The sequence below is a fragment of the Chelonia mydas genome, chromosome 3, assembly GCF_015237465.2.
Source record: "Chelonia mydas isolate rCheMyd1 chromosome 3, rCheMyd1.pri.v2, whole genome shotgun sequence".
Lineage (NCBI taxonomy): Eukaryota > Metazoa > Chordata > Testudines > Cheloniidae > Chelonia > Chelonia mydas.
Window position 1 is genome coordinate 91,246,608 of NC_057851.1, and position 15,596 is coordinate 91,262,203.

Sequence of the window (15,596 nt, forward strand, 5' to 3'; positions counted from 1 at the left end):
ACTAAAGAGTAAGAGGGCATTCCTGGCTATGGTGTCTAGGTAATTGATTAGCATCATACTCTTTGCTTGGGGATAACATTTTTTTGTGCCACCATCTGACCAAGTTGAGTTTCTTGGACTAAAAGGCCAGCCTACATGGTGATATGTGTGGACAAAAATACTTCATTAGCAATAGGGTGAACTAACACCAGTGGAACTTGCATGGCCCTACCAAAGCAATTGTTCATTCCAGGTCCTAATGAGGGAAGAGGTCAGTGGCAGTGGGAGAATCCTGCTCAGCAGGAAGGCATGATGGTCCATAGCACTCTCCCTCTCCTAAAACCAAAATCTCTTGCCTGAGAAAGGGGTGCCAAAGATAATCCCATCATTTTGCAACTTCTAGTTTCCAGTCTGGTGGAGGAGACAGAAAGGCTGAGTGCAGCCCTAGCTGGGATAAGGGTACCTGTGCAAGTGAGTGTATGGGATCACCAATGGTACAGGATGCACAGAGCCCACCACTTGGAGTATAGCTAGCCTGTAATTATGGCCAGTGGCACAAGCCGAGCTGTCACGCTCCAGGACATATGGCTCTGACAATAAGACAGACTTGCCTGCTCAGTACTGAACTGAACATTCAGATATACCAGCTCTTGAAGAGCAGACAACAAACTTTAAGTCTTGGTGATTATCTAGTTTTGAGCTGTCAGTAGGGACTCAGTCTGCTGGATGGAGACAAAGACTCTCAGACCCTGGAGAGGACCGGTGAATAACCATAACACCGCTTGTATCTAATCTGCTCTTCTGCAGAGGTGCCTGTTTAAAAAGTTCTCTAAACCAAGTCTCCAATCTCTGTGCTGGAAGGAGTTTGAAAGTTGACTAATTTTTGTGGCCTGTTTGTTGAGAATGATAACCACGTCTGAGGAGCAGGAGACACAGACCAGCAGCCCACTCTGTATGGAGCTCTCACAGAGATCCCTCATGGACTGGTTTCAGAAATGCTGTGCACCAACAGCTCCAACTAACCTCAGCAGATGCTCTGGGGACTGAGACCTCTCAAAATAGAGGTCTAATCTTACTGACAAAAAAGAAAGTAACAGAAAATATATATATTATATTTGGTCAATAACAATATTGACAAGATAGAAAATAATAGACAAAATCCTCCTTAGTGGAAGCTTCTACCTAGTCAACTGGATTGCTGCATTGATACAGTTCCCTTCATAAGGGCAGATGTCACAAAGTTTTGTTATCCTTGTCTCTCTCTGTCTGCTGGTAAGAGGCCATACTGCCCATTGTGGGGACTACTGACTAGTCACTGGAAAGAACATTTGTGTGTGGTTTAATATGTTTTATATGAACATTTTAATAATACTTTTCATTTATTCGTATGATTCTTATGTAGACCTGTCATTAAGCCTTCTACAAACCAAAGCGGAATCCAGGAGTGATGTATGGTAGAATGGATTCATCTTGCAATGCCTTGTGAGGCTGATTTAGTTGGTGTTGGTCCTGCTTTAAGCAGGGGGTTGGACTAGATGACCTCCTGAGGTCTCTTCCAACCCTAATTTTCTATGATTCTAAAAGGAAACTGCCCATCAAGCATATCCCCCATGCTGAACGATACTCTTTCCCGAATTCAGAAGACTTGTGTGCACCCACAACATGGGTGAACCAAGTTACCTTTACAAATCCTTTTTCCCCATTCTTGGATTCATAAAAAAAAAATCCCATAGCCAGAGGCAGATATGTTTTATTTTCCAAAACTGATGAGAATAAGCATACATTTTAATAACATTTCAATCTGATTTAAGTAAAGCCATGCAATTCAAGTAATGCATTGTTAAGGTTTCAGATAAACTCAGTTTATGAAGGCCCAAGGAAAAGGACTGCCATTTTGACTGAGGAGTGTCCAGTAGTTTTCATGTCAGTGGCCAAGATTAGGAAGTGATTGTCTTTGGTCAGATTTACATCACTTGTCCATTGAAGCAAAGATCAAATGTTTTACTTCTTCAGAGCCAATCTGATATCTAATTGAAATGCTAGAACAGTGGTTCCCAAACTTGTTCTGCTGCTTGTGCAGGGAAAGCCCCTATCGGGCCGGGCCAGTTTGTTTACCTGCCGTGTCCGCAGGTTCGGCCGATCGCGGCTCCTAGTGGCTGCGGTTTGCTGCTCCAGACCAATGGGAGCTGCTGGAAGCGGTGCGGGCCGAGGGACATACTGGCCGCCACTTCCAGCAGCTCCCATTGGCCTGCAGCAGCAAACCGCTGCCAGTGGGAGCCATGATCAGCCGAACCTGCGGATGCGGCAGGTAAACAAACCGGCCCGGCCCGCCAGGGGCTTTCCCTGCACAAGTGGTGGAACAAGTTTGGCTTGACAAAGCCCTGGCTGGGATGATTTAACTGGGACTTGGTCCTGCTTTGAGCAGGGGGTTGGACTAGATGACCTTCTGGGGTCCCTTCCAACCCTGATATTCTATGATTCTATGATTCTATGAACCACTGTGCTAGAGGAACAGGCTCTTAAAAAACATTCTTGTACTTTCCCAAATTAAATCACAATGGGAGAAACAGCCAAGTCATCATGAGCAAAAAGGGAAATTAAGTGTCAAAAAAAGCTAAAAAACCCAACAGCTTGTGACTATATAAAAAATTAAAATGTCATGCTTATCATTTGAATTGGCTAAAGCTATGAATTAAATGAGCTGACCTTCTGAAAGTTATAATCCCTTCATTAAGACAGCCTTAGTAGGAAAATCATAGGACAGCAACCTGTGTAACGACACACTGAAATACACACAATTTGTGGTGAGACACAAAAGGTATACTGAGGGGATGGAGACCTGGGGGGGGGGGGGGGCGAGGGGGGGGGGGAAGGCCTGCTGAAAAAAATCATGGGAATTGGCTGTTCATAGTGGAAGGTTCCAGGCTTACAGCTCTGGTTACTGCAGAGTCAGAGCACTCTGCACCCACATCCCCAATGTGACCCCTTCCTGACTGGGAAGAACAACCCCTAGACACAAGATGGGAGTTGAGTTTCTAAACGGCTGTCAAGGACATCTAGTGGGATGGTAGATTTTGAGAGGCAGGTACCTGCATAACACAGAGTGTGCTGAGACCAAGAATTCATTTCACATAGGCCACTGAACATCAATCAGAAAGTAACAACTTTCAGCCATTACCAATCTGACCCAGTGACCTAGAGGTAAAAAACTCCACATCCCATTATAAATTGCCTGAGTCCTTCTGGGACATAGTTATCTGAAACCCATGTAAGTCAATCTTCCTATAGAGATAAGCATCGGTATTATGGTGATGTTATCTTGCACTATACTGAAAAAAAAAAAAAAGAGCTATATATGAGTTACAGGTGTGAGCAGATCTATTTCATGAGTTACCATGTTAAAATTCATGGTATTTCAGATGGTAACTATGAAACTGGGATCACAGCTGCATGTTTCACAGATTAAATTCATAAATATAGTAAGGAAGAAAAATAGCAGCTTGCAAAAATGCATTATTATTTACATTGCTAGACATGTACAGACAATCACAACACTGATTTACAATCAGACACCTTCACATAGGTCAAGTACCAGCGCATCCCCTTTCTTTAACAGATAATCCACACTATCGGAAGAAATAAACAAGATGGTTGAGGACTGGCATGTTTACTTGCAGCACGCATCCTAAAAGTAACTGACAATACAGTGCACTTTGACGGAGGCCCAGCTATTAACTTATAAGGCTTTCCAGCTCATCTAGTAAAATTAACCATCAAGATTTCTTGCACGTGTCCTGTTTTTGCTGATTACTCCAAGATTATATCATGTTGGCATTTTTACTTGAAAATTTGATTTTGTTTCACAAGTAGTGTCTGATAATATAGCTTCCTGTCTGACTTTTTCTAACAAATGATTGGCCAGCATGATCTATCTGCAGTCTGTGCTGAACTGATAATGACTTTGTCCAAGAAGAGACAGAGGAAGTAAAAATTTCCTTCCCACTCATGAGATCTTCACAGTTTACCTCCTTGCTTCACCTCTCCTTTGCCAGCACCACCTTGGCTCATTTCCCCAGATCTCAAAATGAGAGGGAAAGTGAGGTGTTATGATTTTACATATACATAAGGGAAAAATATAGCAAGTTTTTATTGCTTGCCTTCAACTTAAATGTAAATACTGATCATTACCAGTTTGGATAGTGAACCTTACTATGGTATACTGAGCAGCTTAAAGGTAAGATGTGAGCTTCATTCTTAACTGGTCAATTATACATAAAAATAGCACAAGTCATGGAGCACATTTTTCAGATTTACTGCGGCTTTTTCCATGTCAGAGATCTGATTGAACATTGACAGGATATGATTTAGGATTCCAGGTAATCTTGCAAAAAATCTTACTGAAATAAGCCTTGCATTTATATTTTTTGCTCTTTAAAAATTACTACATGGAAAATAGATGTACTTGAATTCAGAACAGATAGGGGAAAAATAAGAAGAGCAGAAGAGGCAGGAAAATGCACATGCACAAACAAACTGCACAATCTGACAAACACTATTTCAACACCACAGCCTTTCTTCAAGAACAGTATTAGTATTGTTTGGATGAATAGTGTTCATCCACCACCGCTTTTCCCTCAGCACCAGAGAGTAAAAAACGTTTCCAGGTGCCTGAGATCTGCTGGATCGCATTTCTACAGTACCAAGTACCACTGTAGTTACTGTGGACCTCAGTAGAAGGGATAAAGTGCAAAGTCTCAAAAATACACAGGTCACATGTCTCTCTACTGTCCTGGTGTCTTTGACTTCCGCCCTGAAGTCTTTGCATGACCAGGACTCTTTTCATGGCCGGGAGCTGGAGTAATGGGGAATTGTAATCCATATCCATTGTATCCATCTAGGAAAACACATTGGAAGAAGCGGACTGGAGCTAGGGAAACAAAGAAGACAAAAAATTTGTTAATATGTACAGTTTGCAGATGGTAAACCTGACTCACCACTGTGTTACTCCAGTTTAATGCTCGTGTAACTCCATTAACTTCAACTGTGTTATAGTGGCATAACATTGGAGTAACATGGTAAGAAATTAGACTCTAAGTCATCAAGAGGAAAAGCTGAATGGGATTTTTAACTAAAGTCAATATGTTCTGAGCGCTTTGAGACTTTTATAGCATAACTGAGAGTGGTCCATATTATATTCAACATTCCCACATAAATCTATTATTTCCCTTAGATATACTCTGTCTAGCTGTCCGAATATTTGTTTCCTGGAATGGCTTCACTCTATGTCTTTAAAGGCCCTTCGACTCAAGCATCCATTTCATGACTCTTTAATTCAGTGACCCATTCTGAACACTCTGAAGAGTTCTATCAAACGTTCATGGCAGGAGATACGCAAATAACTGTTCCAAATGACCAGCCCTATCATTCCTTCAGAACTTTGGCATCATATGTGGAAGTATTTCTTTCCCAGGGTTTTAATACGTAGGGAATTTTTGCTACCTTTGTGCCACTTGAGACTCAGCCTTTTATAGTTATGCTTTTTTTCCATTACCTTCTCAGCTCTTTTAAAGGATCAGAAGAATATGGTCTTTCATCTCAAAGTCAAAAGATGAAATACCAAATTTGTCAGGAATGTTGAATTTTGTAACTACATTTGAATGTTAATTGCACTCTGGAATTAAAGTTTTTCATGGAATGAATATTAGTCAGTTACATGTTTGGGAAAATGAAAGGAGAAATGCTGGCACTAGATAGAAATTAGTTCTCATACAATTTTGATTTTCTGATGCCTATATCTTATTCTTTCCTGTTCATTCAATATAAGAAAGTTTAGCTCCTCAGTATAACTGTCTAACATGAAACAGACTGCAGGGCTTCCCTTAATAGAAACTCAGATGCAAAGTCTGTTTATTGACTGCCAAATCCCATCAAATGGAGGAGCACAGCACGGTTTGTCACAAATGCAAGTGTATTCACTCTAGTGATTTTTCCCTCTCTGGTCTTTTTGCCTGATGCACAGAAAAGGTTAGTTCTTTATCCAGCTCAATACTACACTTGATAACTGTGCTAGATACATTTGATGCTTCTGAAAATGACTAGATCGCCTATCCAACAAAATATCCAGTTGACGCTGATTGTTACAAGGAAAAATAATGTACAGCAAGGAAGTCACCAATTACAAACTCACCTTTGTCTTTTTTAATGGAAATTATTTCTGCATATTCTTCTAATGGATATAAAAATAAGAAAGTAAGTCAATAGCTGGTTCTTTTTGTTTTACCAAGCAGGTAACAAGGGTGTCATACACTTGCTAGTTCCAATAAATATTATATTTAAAGATATTTAAAGTGACAAAGTACCCAACATGCTATAAATACTGGAATTTAAACTCTCTTGCTTTATGCATATTTCCAGGTGCAAGTATGGTCTATCACAGGGGTAGCCAAATTGTGGCTTGCGAGCCGTGTGCAGCTCTTTTACAGTTAAACAGTTAAAGTGCAGCTTGCCCCCCTCCCCAATGCCCCCCTCCCCCATTCTCCACCTACCACACTTGGGGGGGGGGTAGCTCAGGACCTCTGCCTTGCAGCAGGGTGGTGGGGTAGGGGCTTCTGCCAGCAGGAAAGGGGGTCTCAGGGCTTCAGTAGGAGTGGCACTGAAGCCCTGAGCTCCAGCAGGTGCCTCTCACGGGGCAGAAGCCCCAAACCCCGCCAGATGTGCCCCAGCTCTCGAACTTCTGAATATTGTCCTATGTGGCTCAGAGGATCAATACGCTTGGCCCCCTGGTCTATGATAAGAGTCATTTTACACAAAGCTCTTGTAGGAGCAGAGAAAATACAACAGAATTTTCTGGTGAAGTTATACTAAAACTGATCATTCTACAATCATCAGCTCTTCTGATTTATATGGTCATTTCACTTAAAAGTCTGATTTACAAGCTATAGTTAGTAGCCACTAAATTATTGGGGGACAGAGGGACACCCCTAGAAGAATTTAGATAATCTGGCCTTTAGGAAGAGATTAGATAGGATGTGCCTTGGTATAAAACATGAAAAGTAGCAGCTGAAAAAAAGAATGGTAAAAATCTCAAAGTGCTTGGAAGAACTGTCACATATTTAGGATCATTCTGAATCAAATGTATCAGACAGCATGACAATGGCCTAGATTCTGTTATTCCTGAGTTCCTTGTTAAGTTGGTTTCTTCTGTTTAGTTAGCAAGTTTATGCTGTACTCAACCTCAAAATGTTGTATATTTTGACCAGAGGTCAGGTGATCTGTTATTTATTGTGTTTAAAAAGCTTCAACAAATTTTAGGCTAATCAAGGAATCCTTGCATATAAAGGACCAGTTCTTGTTCCTCTAAATCAGGTATGGCTAGCATGCCCTCCTCCCCAGCTGTGCAGAAGATTAGGCGGGTTAAGATCCTTCTTTTGTGACTGTAAAAAAACATACCCAGATTGTGCCTCTGCATGTGGAAGGGAGAGCAGAAGTTTCTGTGCCTGACAACTCCCTCCATAAGAAAATGGTTGGAGCCAGGGCTCCCTTTCTTTCCCCACATGCCAGACAGACAGCAGACGTGGCTGGCTATAATAGTAGGAGGAGCATGCTGCCCCCTGTGACGTGCTACTGCAGACTACCCTCCACCCCACTAATATGAGTAGTTCTCTGGAGAAATTGTGCTTCTGAGTGGTTGGCACAATGCTTTGTGGGGCTTCCCCTTCAGCAGCACACTGCCTCTTGCTCAGAGGGTAAAGTCAAAGCAGGAGTAAATTAAGGAGATTTGGCCCCTAGAAGAAAATACATACATTCCAGTGTGAATACAGTAAGCTAGTTCACACCTTAAAGGAGACTTAGTAGATATTTTTATCAGTGTACAAGGTTTAATAAACCAGGAAGCTATACAACTGAATTAATATACTGCAATATGAGGATATTTCCAGTGGAACTTTTTTCCCCTCCAACATGCCTTTCTGGGGCTGGCCCTTTAAATTTGACCAAGCCAATCAGCAGCAGCCCTAAAGTAGTCATTTTGCAAATGACTGCTATCTCTCTTCCTCCCACTTTGCTGGTAAGTATCTGTAGCGATTTCTGTTTTCTTTTCCTTTTTCCATTGCTGAGAAAATGGCACATTTTCTTACTTTTCAATCAATGAAAAATTGAGTTCTCTGCCTTTGCATACAGCGCCATCTTTCACATTTGTTAGGCAAGAAAAGCAAGTGTAAGCAAAGATAAGCGTTAAGGCTCAGATTCTCAAAGGTATTTAGATGCTTAACCCTCACTGAATTCAGCTGGAGCTAGGCTCCTAAATACCTTTAAGGATCTGGGCCTTATAGTAGGAACACTACTCCCGAAAACAGGAGTGGGGGAAGTGGTTTTCAGAATGATCCTTTTTGTTGGGTGTATTGTTTTAGTGTTTCCCTTTTTTCTACACACAATACTATAAGCTACAGAATATGTATTATCTATTATACTAGAAATGAGATCATGGCAACATTCTACATTTGTGCCAGGTGCTGCTGTATCCATAATATTGCTACTAAGTCCTAATATCCTGGTGTGCTCTGCTCACAGGAGCAGCACATCCATTTCCCATTTCTATGTTAGTAGTAAAAAACAACAAGGACTCCTTGTTGTTTTAGTGGATACAGACTAACACGGCTACCCCCTGATACTTGACACTATGTTAGTAGTAATACTCCAGTACATGAGACCGGGTGCTCCATCCACATGTGATATTCTGTTCCTGATCCTCCATGTTAGCTTTAGATTTTTTATTGGTAGTCTTCAGAAATAAACTAAAACTAAACCTACCATTAAGAAAACAAAAGCAATCAACACAGTAACAAATTAAATGAATATTTGGGGCTAGGTTCACAGAAAGACTTAGGTGTCTAACTGCCACTTTAGGCACCTAAATCCCAGAATCAGACCGCTCTATTTACCAAGAGATCTAGATTGCTCTGTATCAGAGAACTTCCCCTCTTCATTATTTACCACTCCCCCAATTTTTGGGTCATCTACAAACTTTACCAGTGCAGAATTTATGTTTACTAGATTCCCTAGGCACCTTTGTTTCCACCTCCAGGCATGTGCACTGCTACCTTCAGAAGAAGAGCTCTGTGTAAGGTCAAAAGCTTGTCTCTCTCACCAACACAAGTTATATATAAATGATATTACTTCACCCACCTGTCTCTCTAATGTCCTGGGATTGACACAGTGACAACAACACTGCATACTAGATATAAGGTCTCAGTCCTGGATCCTTAAAAGTATCTAGGATCCTAACTCCCATTGGACCAATGGGAATTAGGGGCCTAAATACCGTTAAGGATCTGGGCCATCATGCTAATCCATTGTAATTTTAAATAACACAGATTTAACTCTGTACTTTGATCCTTCTGAGACATACAAAATCTGCAAAATAAAAGATGCCTAGATAATACTTAGTCCTGCCATGAGAGCAGGGGACTGGACTAGATGATCTCTTGAGGTCCCTTCCAGTCCGATGATTCCATGAACTTTAATTCTACAGCTCTACCACTGAAGTCCTTACTCAGGTAAGGAATGAGAGCTTTGTCTGTGTAAGGACTACAGGACAGGCGCTGTGTAATTACAGTGGAATAAAACAATCTGATTTTTTCTTCATGGTCTATTCGGTTGATACAGGAAGAAAAGACAAACTTCCCTAAACCTAAACTGAAGAAATGTTTGTTTCTTTGACACAAAGACTAGAACTCTCGAGATCCCTTCCAGCCCTACTTTTCTGTGATTCCAGTCCCATTTCTTTGTGAATAAGAGCACTGCGTGAAAGTGAGAAGCAGGTCACGTAGGAGAAATACTCTATTAAAGAGAAGTAGTTTTGTTCAGAGGAAATGGTGGTAGGCTTGTCAGAAAAAAAAAAATTAGAGACTGTATGAGGGAAACAATCATTACTAGAGCCTTGGCATTTGAACCAAATTATTCCATTATGTGGTTTCCCTAATAATATTAAACAATTCAACAAAGCACAAAAAATCATAGCATTATAGAAATCATAGCATTAGAAGCAACTAATTAGTAAGCCATTAGGAATATGAGGGAAGAGGGGATAATTTCACTGGTTTCTTACTGATCACTTTCCATTTATTATGAATGTAAATACTGTATTTTGATTAAACAATGTAGAAAAATTAATTACGGCATGTTAAAATTAATGGTTCTTCTAAGGTACTAATTTGGCTACCCAATGCAGGAGGGCTGGGGGAGATTTGCCTCTGTTTTGCTACTTTGCCTATTTGGGCTCTCTCTAACACCTCAATGAAAATACAGGCTGATCACAGAAAGCACTGTAGGAGGTGGATACCTAAAGGGGTCAAGAATCCTCTTTGAAGAGCATGAACTTCACCACCTGCTTTCTCATATATCTGCCAAAGTGTGTGCACGTACCTATTAAACATAAAGGACGGCTTTATAACTGTCAATTAAATTTGATCTTGAATACCAAAAGCTAAATGTTAAGGGCTCATGCAGTAGCAGAAACGTTGTTCCCTTCAAATCAGCATATGGTGGATATTTAGACACTGGCTTCTCAATTTGAAACAAAATGGAATTTTTTAAATAACATTCGACATATGAGTTCACCATTTTCTTCAATAACAAGAGTGTTCTTCTTAGAGCATTCGCCCCTTAGTTCTTATTGCTCAATGATACCATAAAAACAAGCTCAGTCTGCCCTCCAGGAAACAACCAACATGCTTTAATGGGGATGGGGCAACATCATACACATCAGCAGGAAAGGTCAGAAGCTTTCCAAATCAGTTCACCCATCCACTCTAAAATGACATTTTTCAGCACTGTAATGTTGTATCAGAGACAGCAGCAGAAAAACTATCCCTCAGGAGTATATTTCTTCCACATCTCATTTTCTGTCTTGGCTACACAATAAAAGAAATGCAGGCTGTACCCGAATGCACATCCTGAAAATAAACTGATGCCTTGTAACATATTGTATGACAATTACAGCTGGAACTTTCCCTATATGCTCTCTCTCCATCATCTTGGCAAACACTGTACTATAGTTCACATATCCCACTTAGTAGAAGTACTCTAAAGATAATTTAATTTATTTAATTAAAAACTGCTATAAAATTGGTATTTGGGCTGGCCTAGTGATTGAATAGTGGCAATGCTATCACATGGAGTATGAGAGCTCGAATCATATGTTCGTATTCAGTGACTCTCTCTCTCCTCCAAACCGCATGGGCTGACGCACCGCAGAAGCAGTGGAAGCAAGGAAGCAACTTGTTTCAGTGTTTGGTACCCACTCTGGTCAATTCCAAGACAACAATAATGGTCTGTAGAGGGAACTAGACTCCCAAGACCCTCTACTCAAGGGAAGGTCACAGTGACATGATAATTTGAAGGTAGCAATGGAAGAAAAATGGAATGGAACCAAGAGGACAACGACAAGCCTTATTCATCAATATAGGAGGTCAGAGATGAGCAGTGGGGGGGACCCATAAAATTACTATTCACTGAAGCACTCTCAAATCTTCACAGAACCTCACTATCAGGTGCAGTGTTTTTATGCCTATGACTCCAAGAGTCAGTTACCAACTCCCACAATTCTGAGCTAGCTCTCTGTTGCATGATTCTGTTGGACCACATGTAACATAGCAGCATACAGATTGTATTTTAGCTTTCACATCCTGTGTTCTTTTTTGACTTAGCAATGTACACCTATGAAGACCGGGCAACTCTCTGGAGAGCACCATACAGAGAAAATCCACACCCAAAATAAAAATGATAAATAAAAGAGTGAGACAAAGTGGGTGAGGTAATATCTTTTATTGGACCAACTTCTGTGGGTGAAAGAGTTTTAACTTATACAGACACCTGAAGAAGATATGTGTAAACTGAAAACTCTTTCACCCACAGAAGTTGGTCCAATAAAATACATTACCTCACCTGCCTTGTCCCTCTAATATCCTGGGATCCATGCGGCTACATCAACACTGAAAATAAAACAAAATTGTAGGCTAGAAAAGGAATACATGGCAAAAGTACAGCAGTGTCCTTCAAGCTATATAAGAAAAGGAAGGAAAGTCTCAAAGCAGGTCACATTTGGAATCTTTACACGTGTGAGGTTTATGCAACAGGGTTTGATTAGCATATGTAAAAAACCCCTTAATGGTTTCTGTATAAATGTTGAGGCTTATAATGATATAAATCTCGAGGCTGGCAACAAACACTGTTCAAAGTCACCACTGAATGAAGGAAGCAATATGACCATTTTTCAAAAAAATAATCATGGTGGAGACAACCATTTCAATAAAGTTCTCTCAAATATCAAGTTCTGGTAGCAAAAGACACAAGTTTTAGCATTCTTAAACATTTAAAAGGTTTGCAGTCCTAGCTTACCTAGCAGAGTTTCTAGACTGAGCTGAAGAAATAAGCTTTGGAGTTTGAGTAAGGATGGGACAACAAAATACTAGTAGTACAGTTATCAATAAAATACACCTTGGCCAGGAATTTAAAGGGGACTACCCTTTTTTAATCTACAAAACATGGTGTAAAGCAGATCAATCAGCAAAACCTGAAGGCAGATTTACCAGCGCACACGCACACACTCATATACATGTAACTCCCAGTAATACTGTACTTGAGATTACAAGAAATAAGTGCTTCCAAAGGGGCTGTCAGTTTAATTAGGACAAAGGCAATGTTCGCTGCAAACAGCTGCTTTGTTTAAAGAGCGAAGGAGATGTTCAATGGGATATTAATTCTAACAAAACCAATGGCTGGAGACTGCAAAAAAACAACTAATTACTCTTTACTAAAGCTGCACTGCAGCAAGTGCTAAGTGGACATCAAAGAAAGTGATATGCGAATCCAGCTCCACCAATAAGATTAAGAGCCACATCCACCAGTGAGATGTAGAAATTCTCTGATGTACTGACTGGAAGATTCTAGTTGTAAAGCTGCTTTAGCCAGTCATGGTGGGATGACCCTGGTATGGTCCCAGTAGGAAAAAGCTCCTTCATCACTCCCTATTGCTGTTGGCATAGGTAGTGTGGCCACAGGAGAGGGGACATGGACAGGATTTCCCTATGCTGCATCAATCCACAGATGCAGTTTTGGCCTCATGGGGCCCTTAGTAGCGGCTGTAATTTAGAGCAGCCCTCATGCTGCTCTAAATTGGTCCTCAGACCCAGCCTGCTACCTTGTGGCATGAAGATCAGGGAGCCTTAATGGAGGCTTACAGTCCCCTTTCCCCCTGGTTCCCACAGAGTTCACCATGTCCAGATAAAAAGAGGGCTAGGATCTGGCCCAAGATGTCTGTCTACCAATCACATCCACAAATTTGGTAATTAAAATCTAAATTCTACCACAGGTGCCTCTAGTTGATGGAGGGAGCAAAACTGAAGGGTTGGTCTGAGAATGCTTTCATAATGTATTCATAACTATTGTAATTTAAAAATATATAATAGTTATTTATAATTAATACTGTATTATGAACCGTAGAAAGCAATTTGAACCGAGAGCAAATACATTTTTTACATCTGCAGATCTTATGTCCCCACAGAGAGGGGAATCCCTAACTGATTAGCAGCCATAATGCTGAACATGACATGTGGTATCTAAAATGTCATGCTGTGGACTAAAAAACTCTAAAGCTTGCTAACTCACTCTGGAACCATTTCATGTGAAGGTTTAACTCAGACGATGTACGGTTTGCATGTGTAGAGAAATGCACTGTATTCCATCCTACAATCTCTTATAATCAGCCACACAGCTACCGTGTGTGTGTGTGTGTGTGTGTGAATGAACCAAAAGTGCAACACTCCCTCCAAACTAATTAAACACTTCTTCCTGTTAGATAATAAACCATGCAAGACATAATAATGTAACACCTAACTGATGAAAACAGACACCGTTCAACAAAGCATACCAATGATCAGAGAACACAGTCTGAAACTGAGTGATGATTGCCAACATCAAACTTGCAAAAAGCTTCTTCAAGAGTGACAACACACGACCATCAGACATGTTTCATTTGTGAAACGGAAGAATAAACTAGATAAATCATTCACGGAATTATTTCCCCACAGAACAGAAGTAAATTTAGGTCCCAAGCCAAAGCCCTTGGGAGTCAGTGGGAGTTTTTCCATTAACTGTAGCAGTCTTGCAGTGCTGTTGATTTCGTTAGTATTCATTCCTCACAAGAAGAGCTATAGTGATCTGTTAGAGCAAGCTGTGCTCTGATCATGTACTTTAGATATGTTGATGTGACAGGTCTGTGCACGCTGATTCCTATGGCCAGCATGATCAGCTAATGTTTTATATTAACATCGTATTTTCTGAAAAGCGGTTAGATACTGAACGATTAAATATTTATTTTTTGCAACATGAAAATCAAACAGTAAATATCCCATCAAGGTGACTGTAATAGATATCAACTAAATGGAAGTTAATACCAGATATATTGTTGACCAATGTAAAACAAAACACTTTTAACTTTCTAATGCAGGTGAATTACTCCTCCCACAATAACACCATTTCTCTTTGAAGGTATAGGTAAATTTAAGAAACAGTGCTGGAATTATGCCAGGGATAAGACCTGGTACTTTCAAAGAGGACCCTCAGTCCTCCTTATAAGGAAAGGTGAGACTGAATTAAAATGCCCTCCCCACCCTGGGTTCTCACTGTAGAATTCCAACAATAGGAATACTGGGATAAGTACTGTAAAGTCTAATTTAAATATTTAAAAATATTCAACACTACCTCCAATGGTGTTTGTGGTCATTACTGGAGCAGAGCTGGTCCCATTGGGTTGCATGGTGTAACTGAAATGGCTCTAATGGGTTCAACTTCCACTAATAGGAACTTTGGAAACATAAGATCAGTCTTGCTTCACTGGGTCTATGTAATTTCTTATGAACATGTAGAGACACAAGATCTATGATAAGAAATTTTTTGGATTGTCATTCTGACCTCCAAACAAGTTATGTTATTAGAAGAGATGGAATAAAACACTGGAACAGTTACATTTCAGGGGTGGCAGAGGGATTGTTCTCATGGACATTCACCTGAAGTGAAGATAAGTAATCTCTGGCATTAGTTTATGTGCCTAGAAACCTTTTGGAGGAGAACAACATTTTATACACAGTGTCTCTTCCAGAAGGTGCATCATAGCAACGTCACAATGGATACATACATACATACTTTTCTTTCCCTCTATTTACCAATGTGATTTAAGAAGATTAATCAGCCAAACAAAGGGGTAAGAACCAACTGTGTAATAAAGAACATGAAGACACTTGTTATTGTTGTTTGCTTTTGTAGCAGAATCATTCAACTCTAGAGATATTTTTAAATAGTTACTTTGATTTTTATCTTCTGATCTGCCACAAATTCTGCATATTTATTAAATACATATAGCCAATCAGTTTTGTTTCTGAGAAATGTTTTTTGACCTAGTTATAGAGGGGGGAAATTAATTCACTGTCCAATAGGCATAAACAACACAACTATTTAAATTCTTTCTGCAAAGTTAGGCAAATCAGAATCTCATTACTGGATCTAAAACTGCATGTTAAATAATTCCATTCAGATTCTCTGTGCAGCATTAAATCTGTGAC

At 40.1% G+C, this 15,596-nt stretch overlaps 1 protein-coding gene across 1 annotated transcript in view; it reads right to left on the reverse strand.

Moving 5' to 3' along the window:
* Nucleotides 1–2,419: 2,419 nt before the first annotated feature.
* The window catches only part of LOC119565715 (triadin-like), a 147,066-nt gene continuing 133,889 nt past the window's right edge, over nucleotides 2,420–15,596 (reverse strand). Inside the window, exons 36-37 of the mRNA XM_043543140.1 lie at nucleotides 6,167–6,205; nucleotides 2,420–4,906 (exon numbers count right to left, since the gene is read on the reverse strand). Coding sequence (XP_043399075.1) covers nucleotides 4,761–4,906; nucleotides 6,167–6,205 — 185 coding nt within the window. The 3' untranslated portion in view covers nucleotides 2,420–4,760. The remainder of the gene's footprint in view (nucleotides 4,907–6,166; nucleotides 6,206–15,596) is intronic.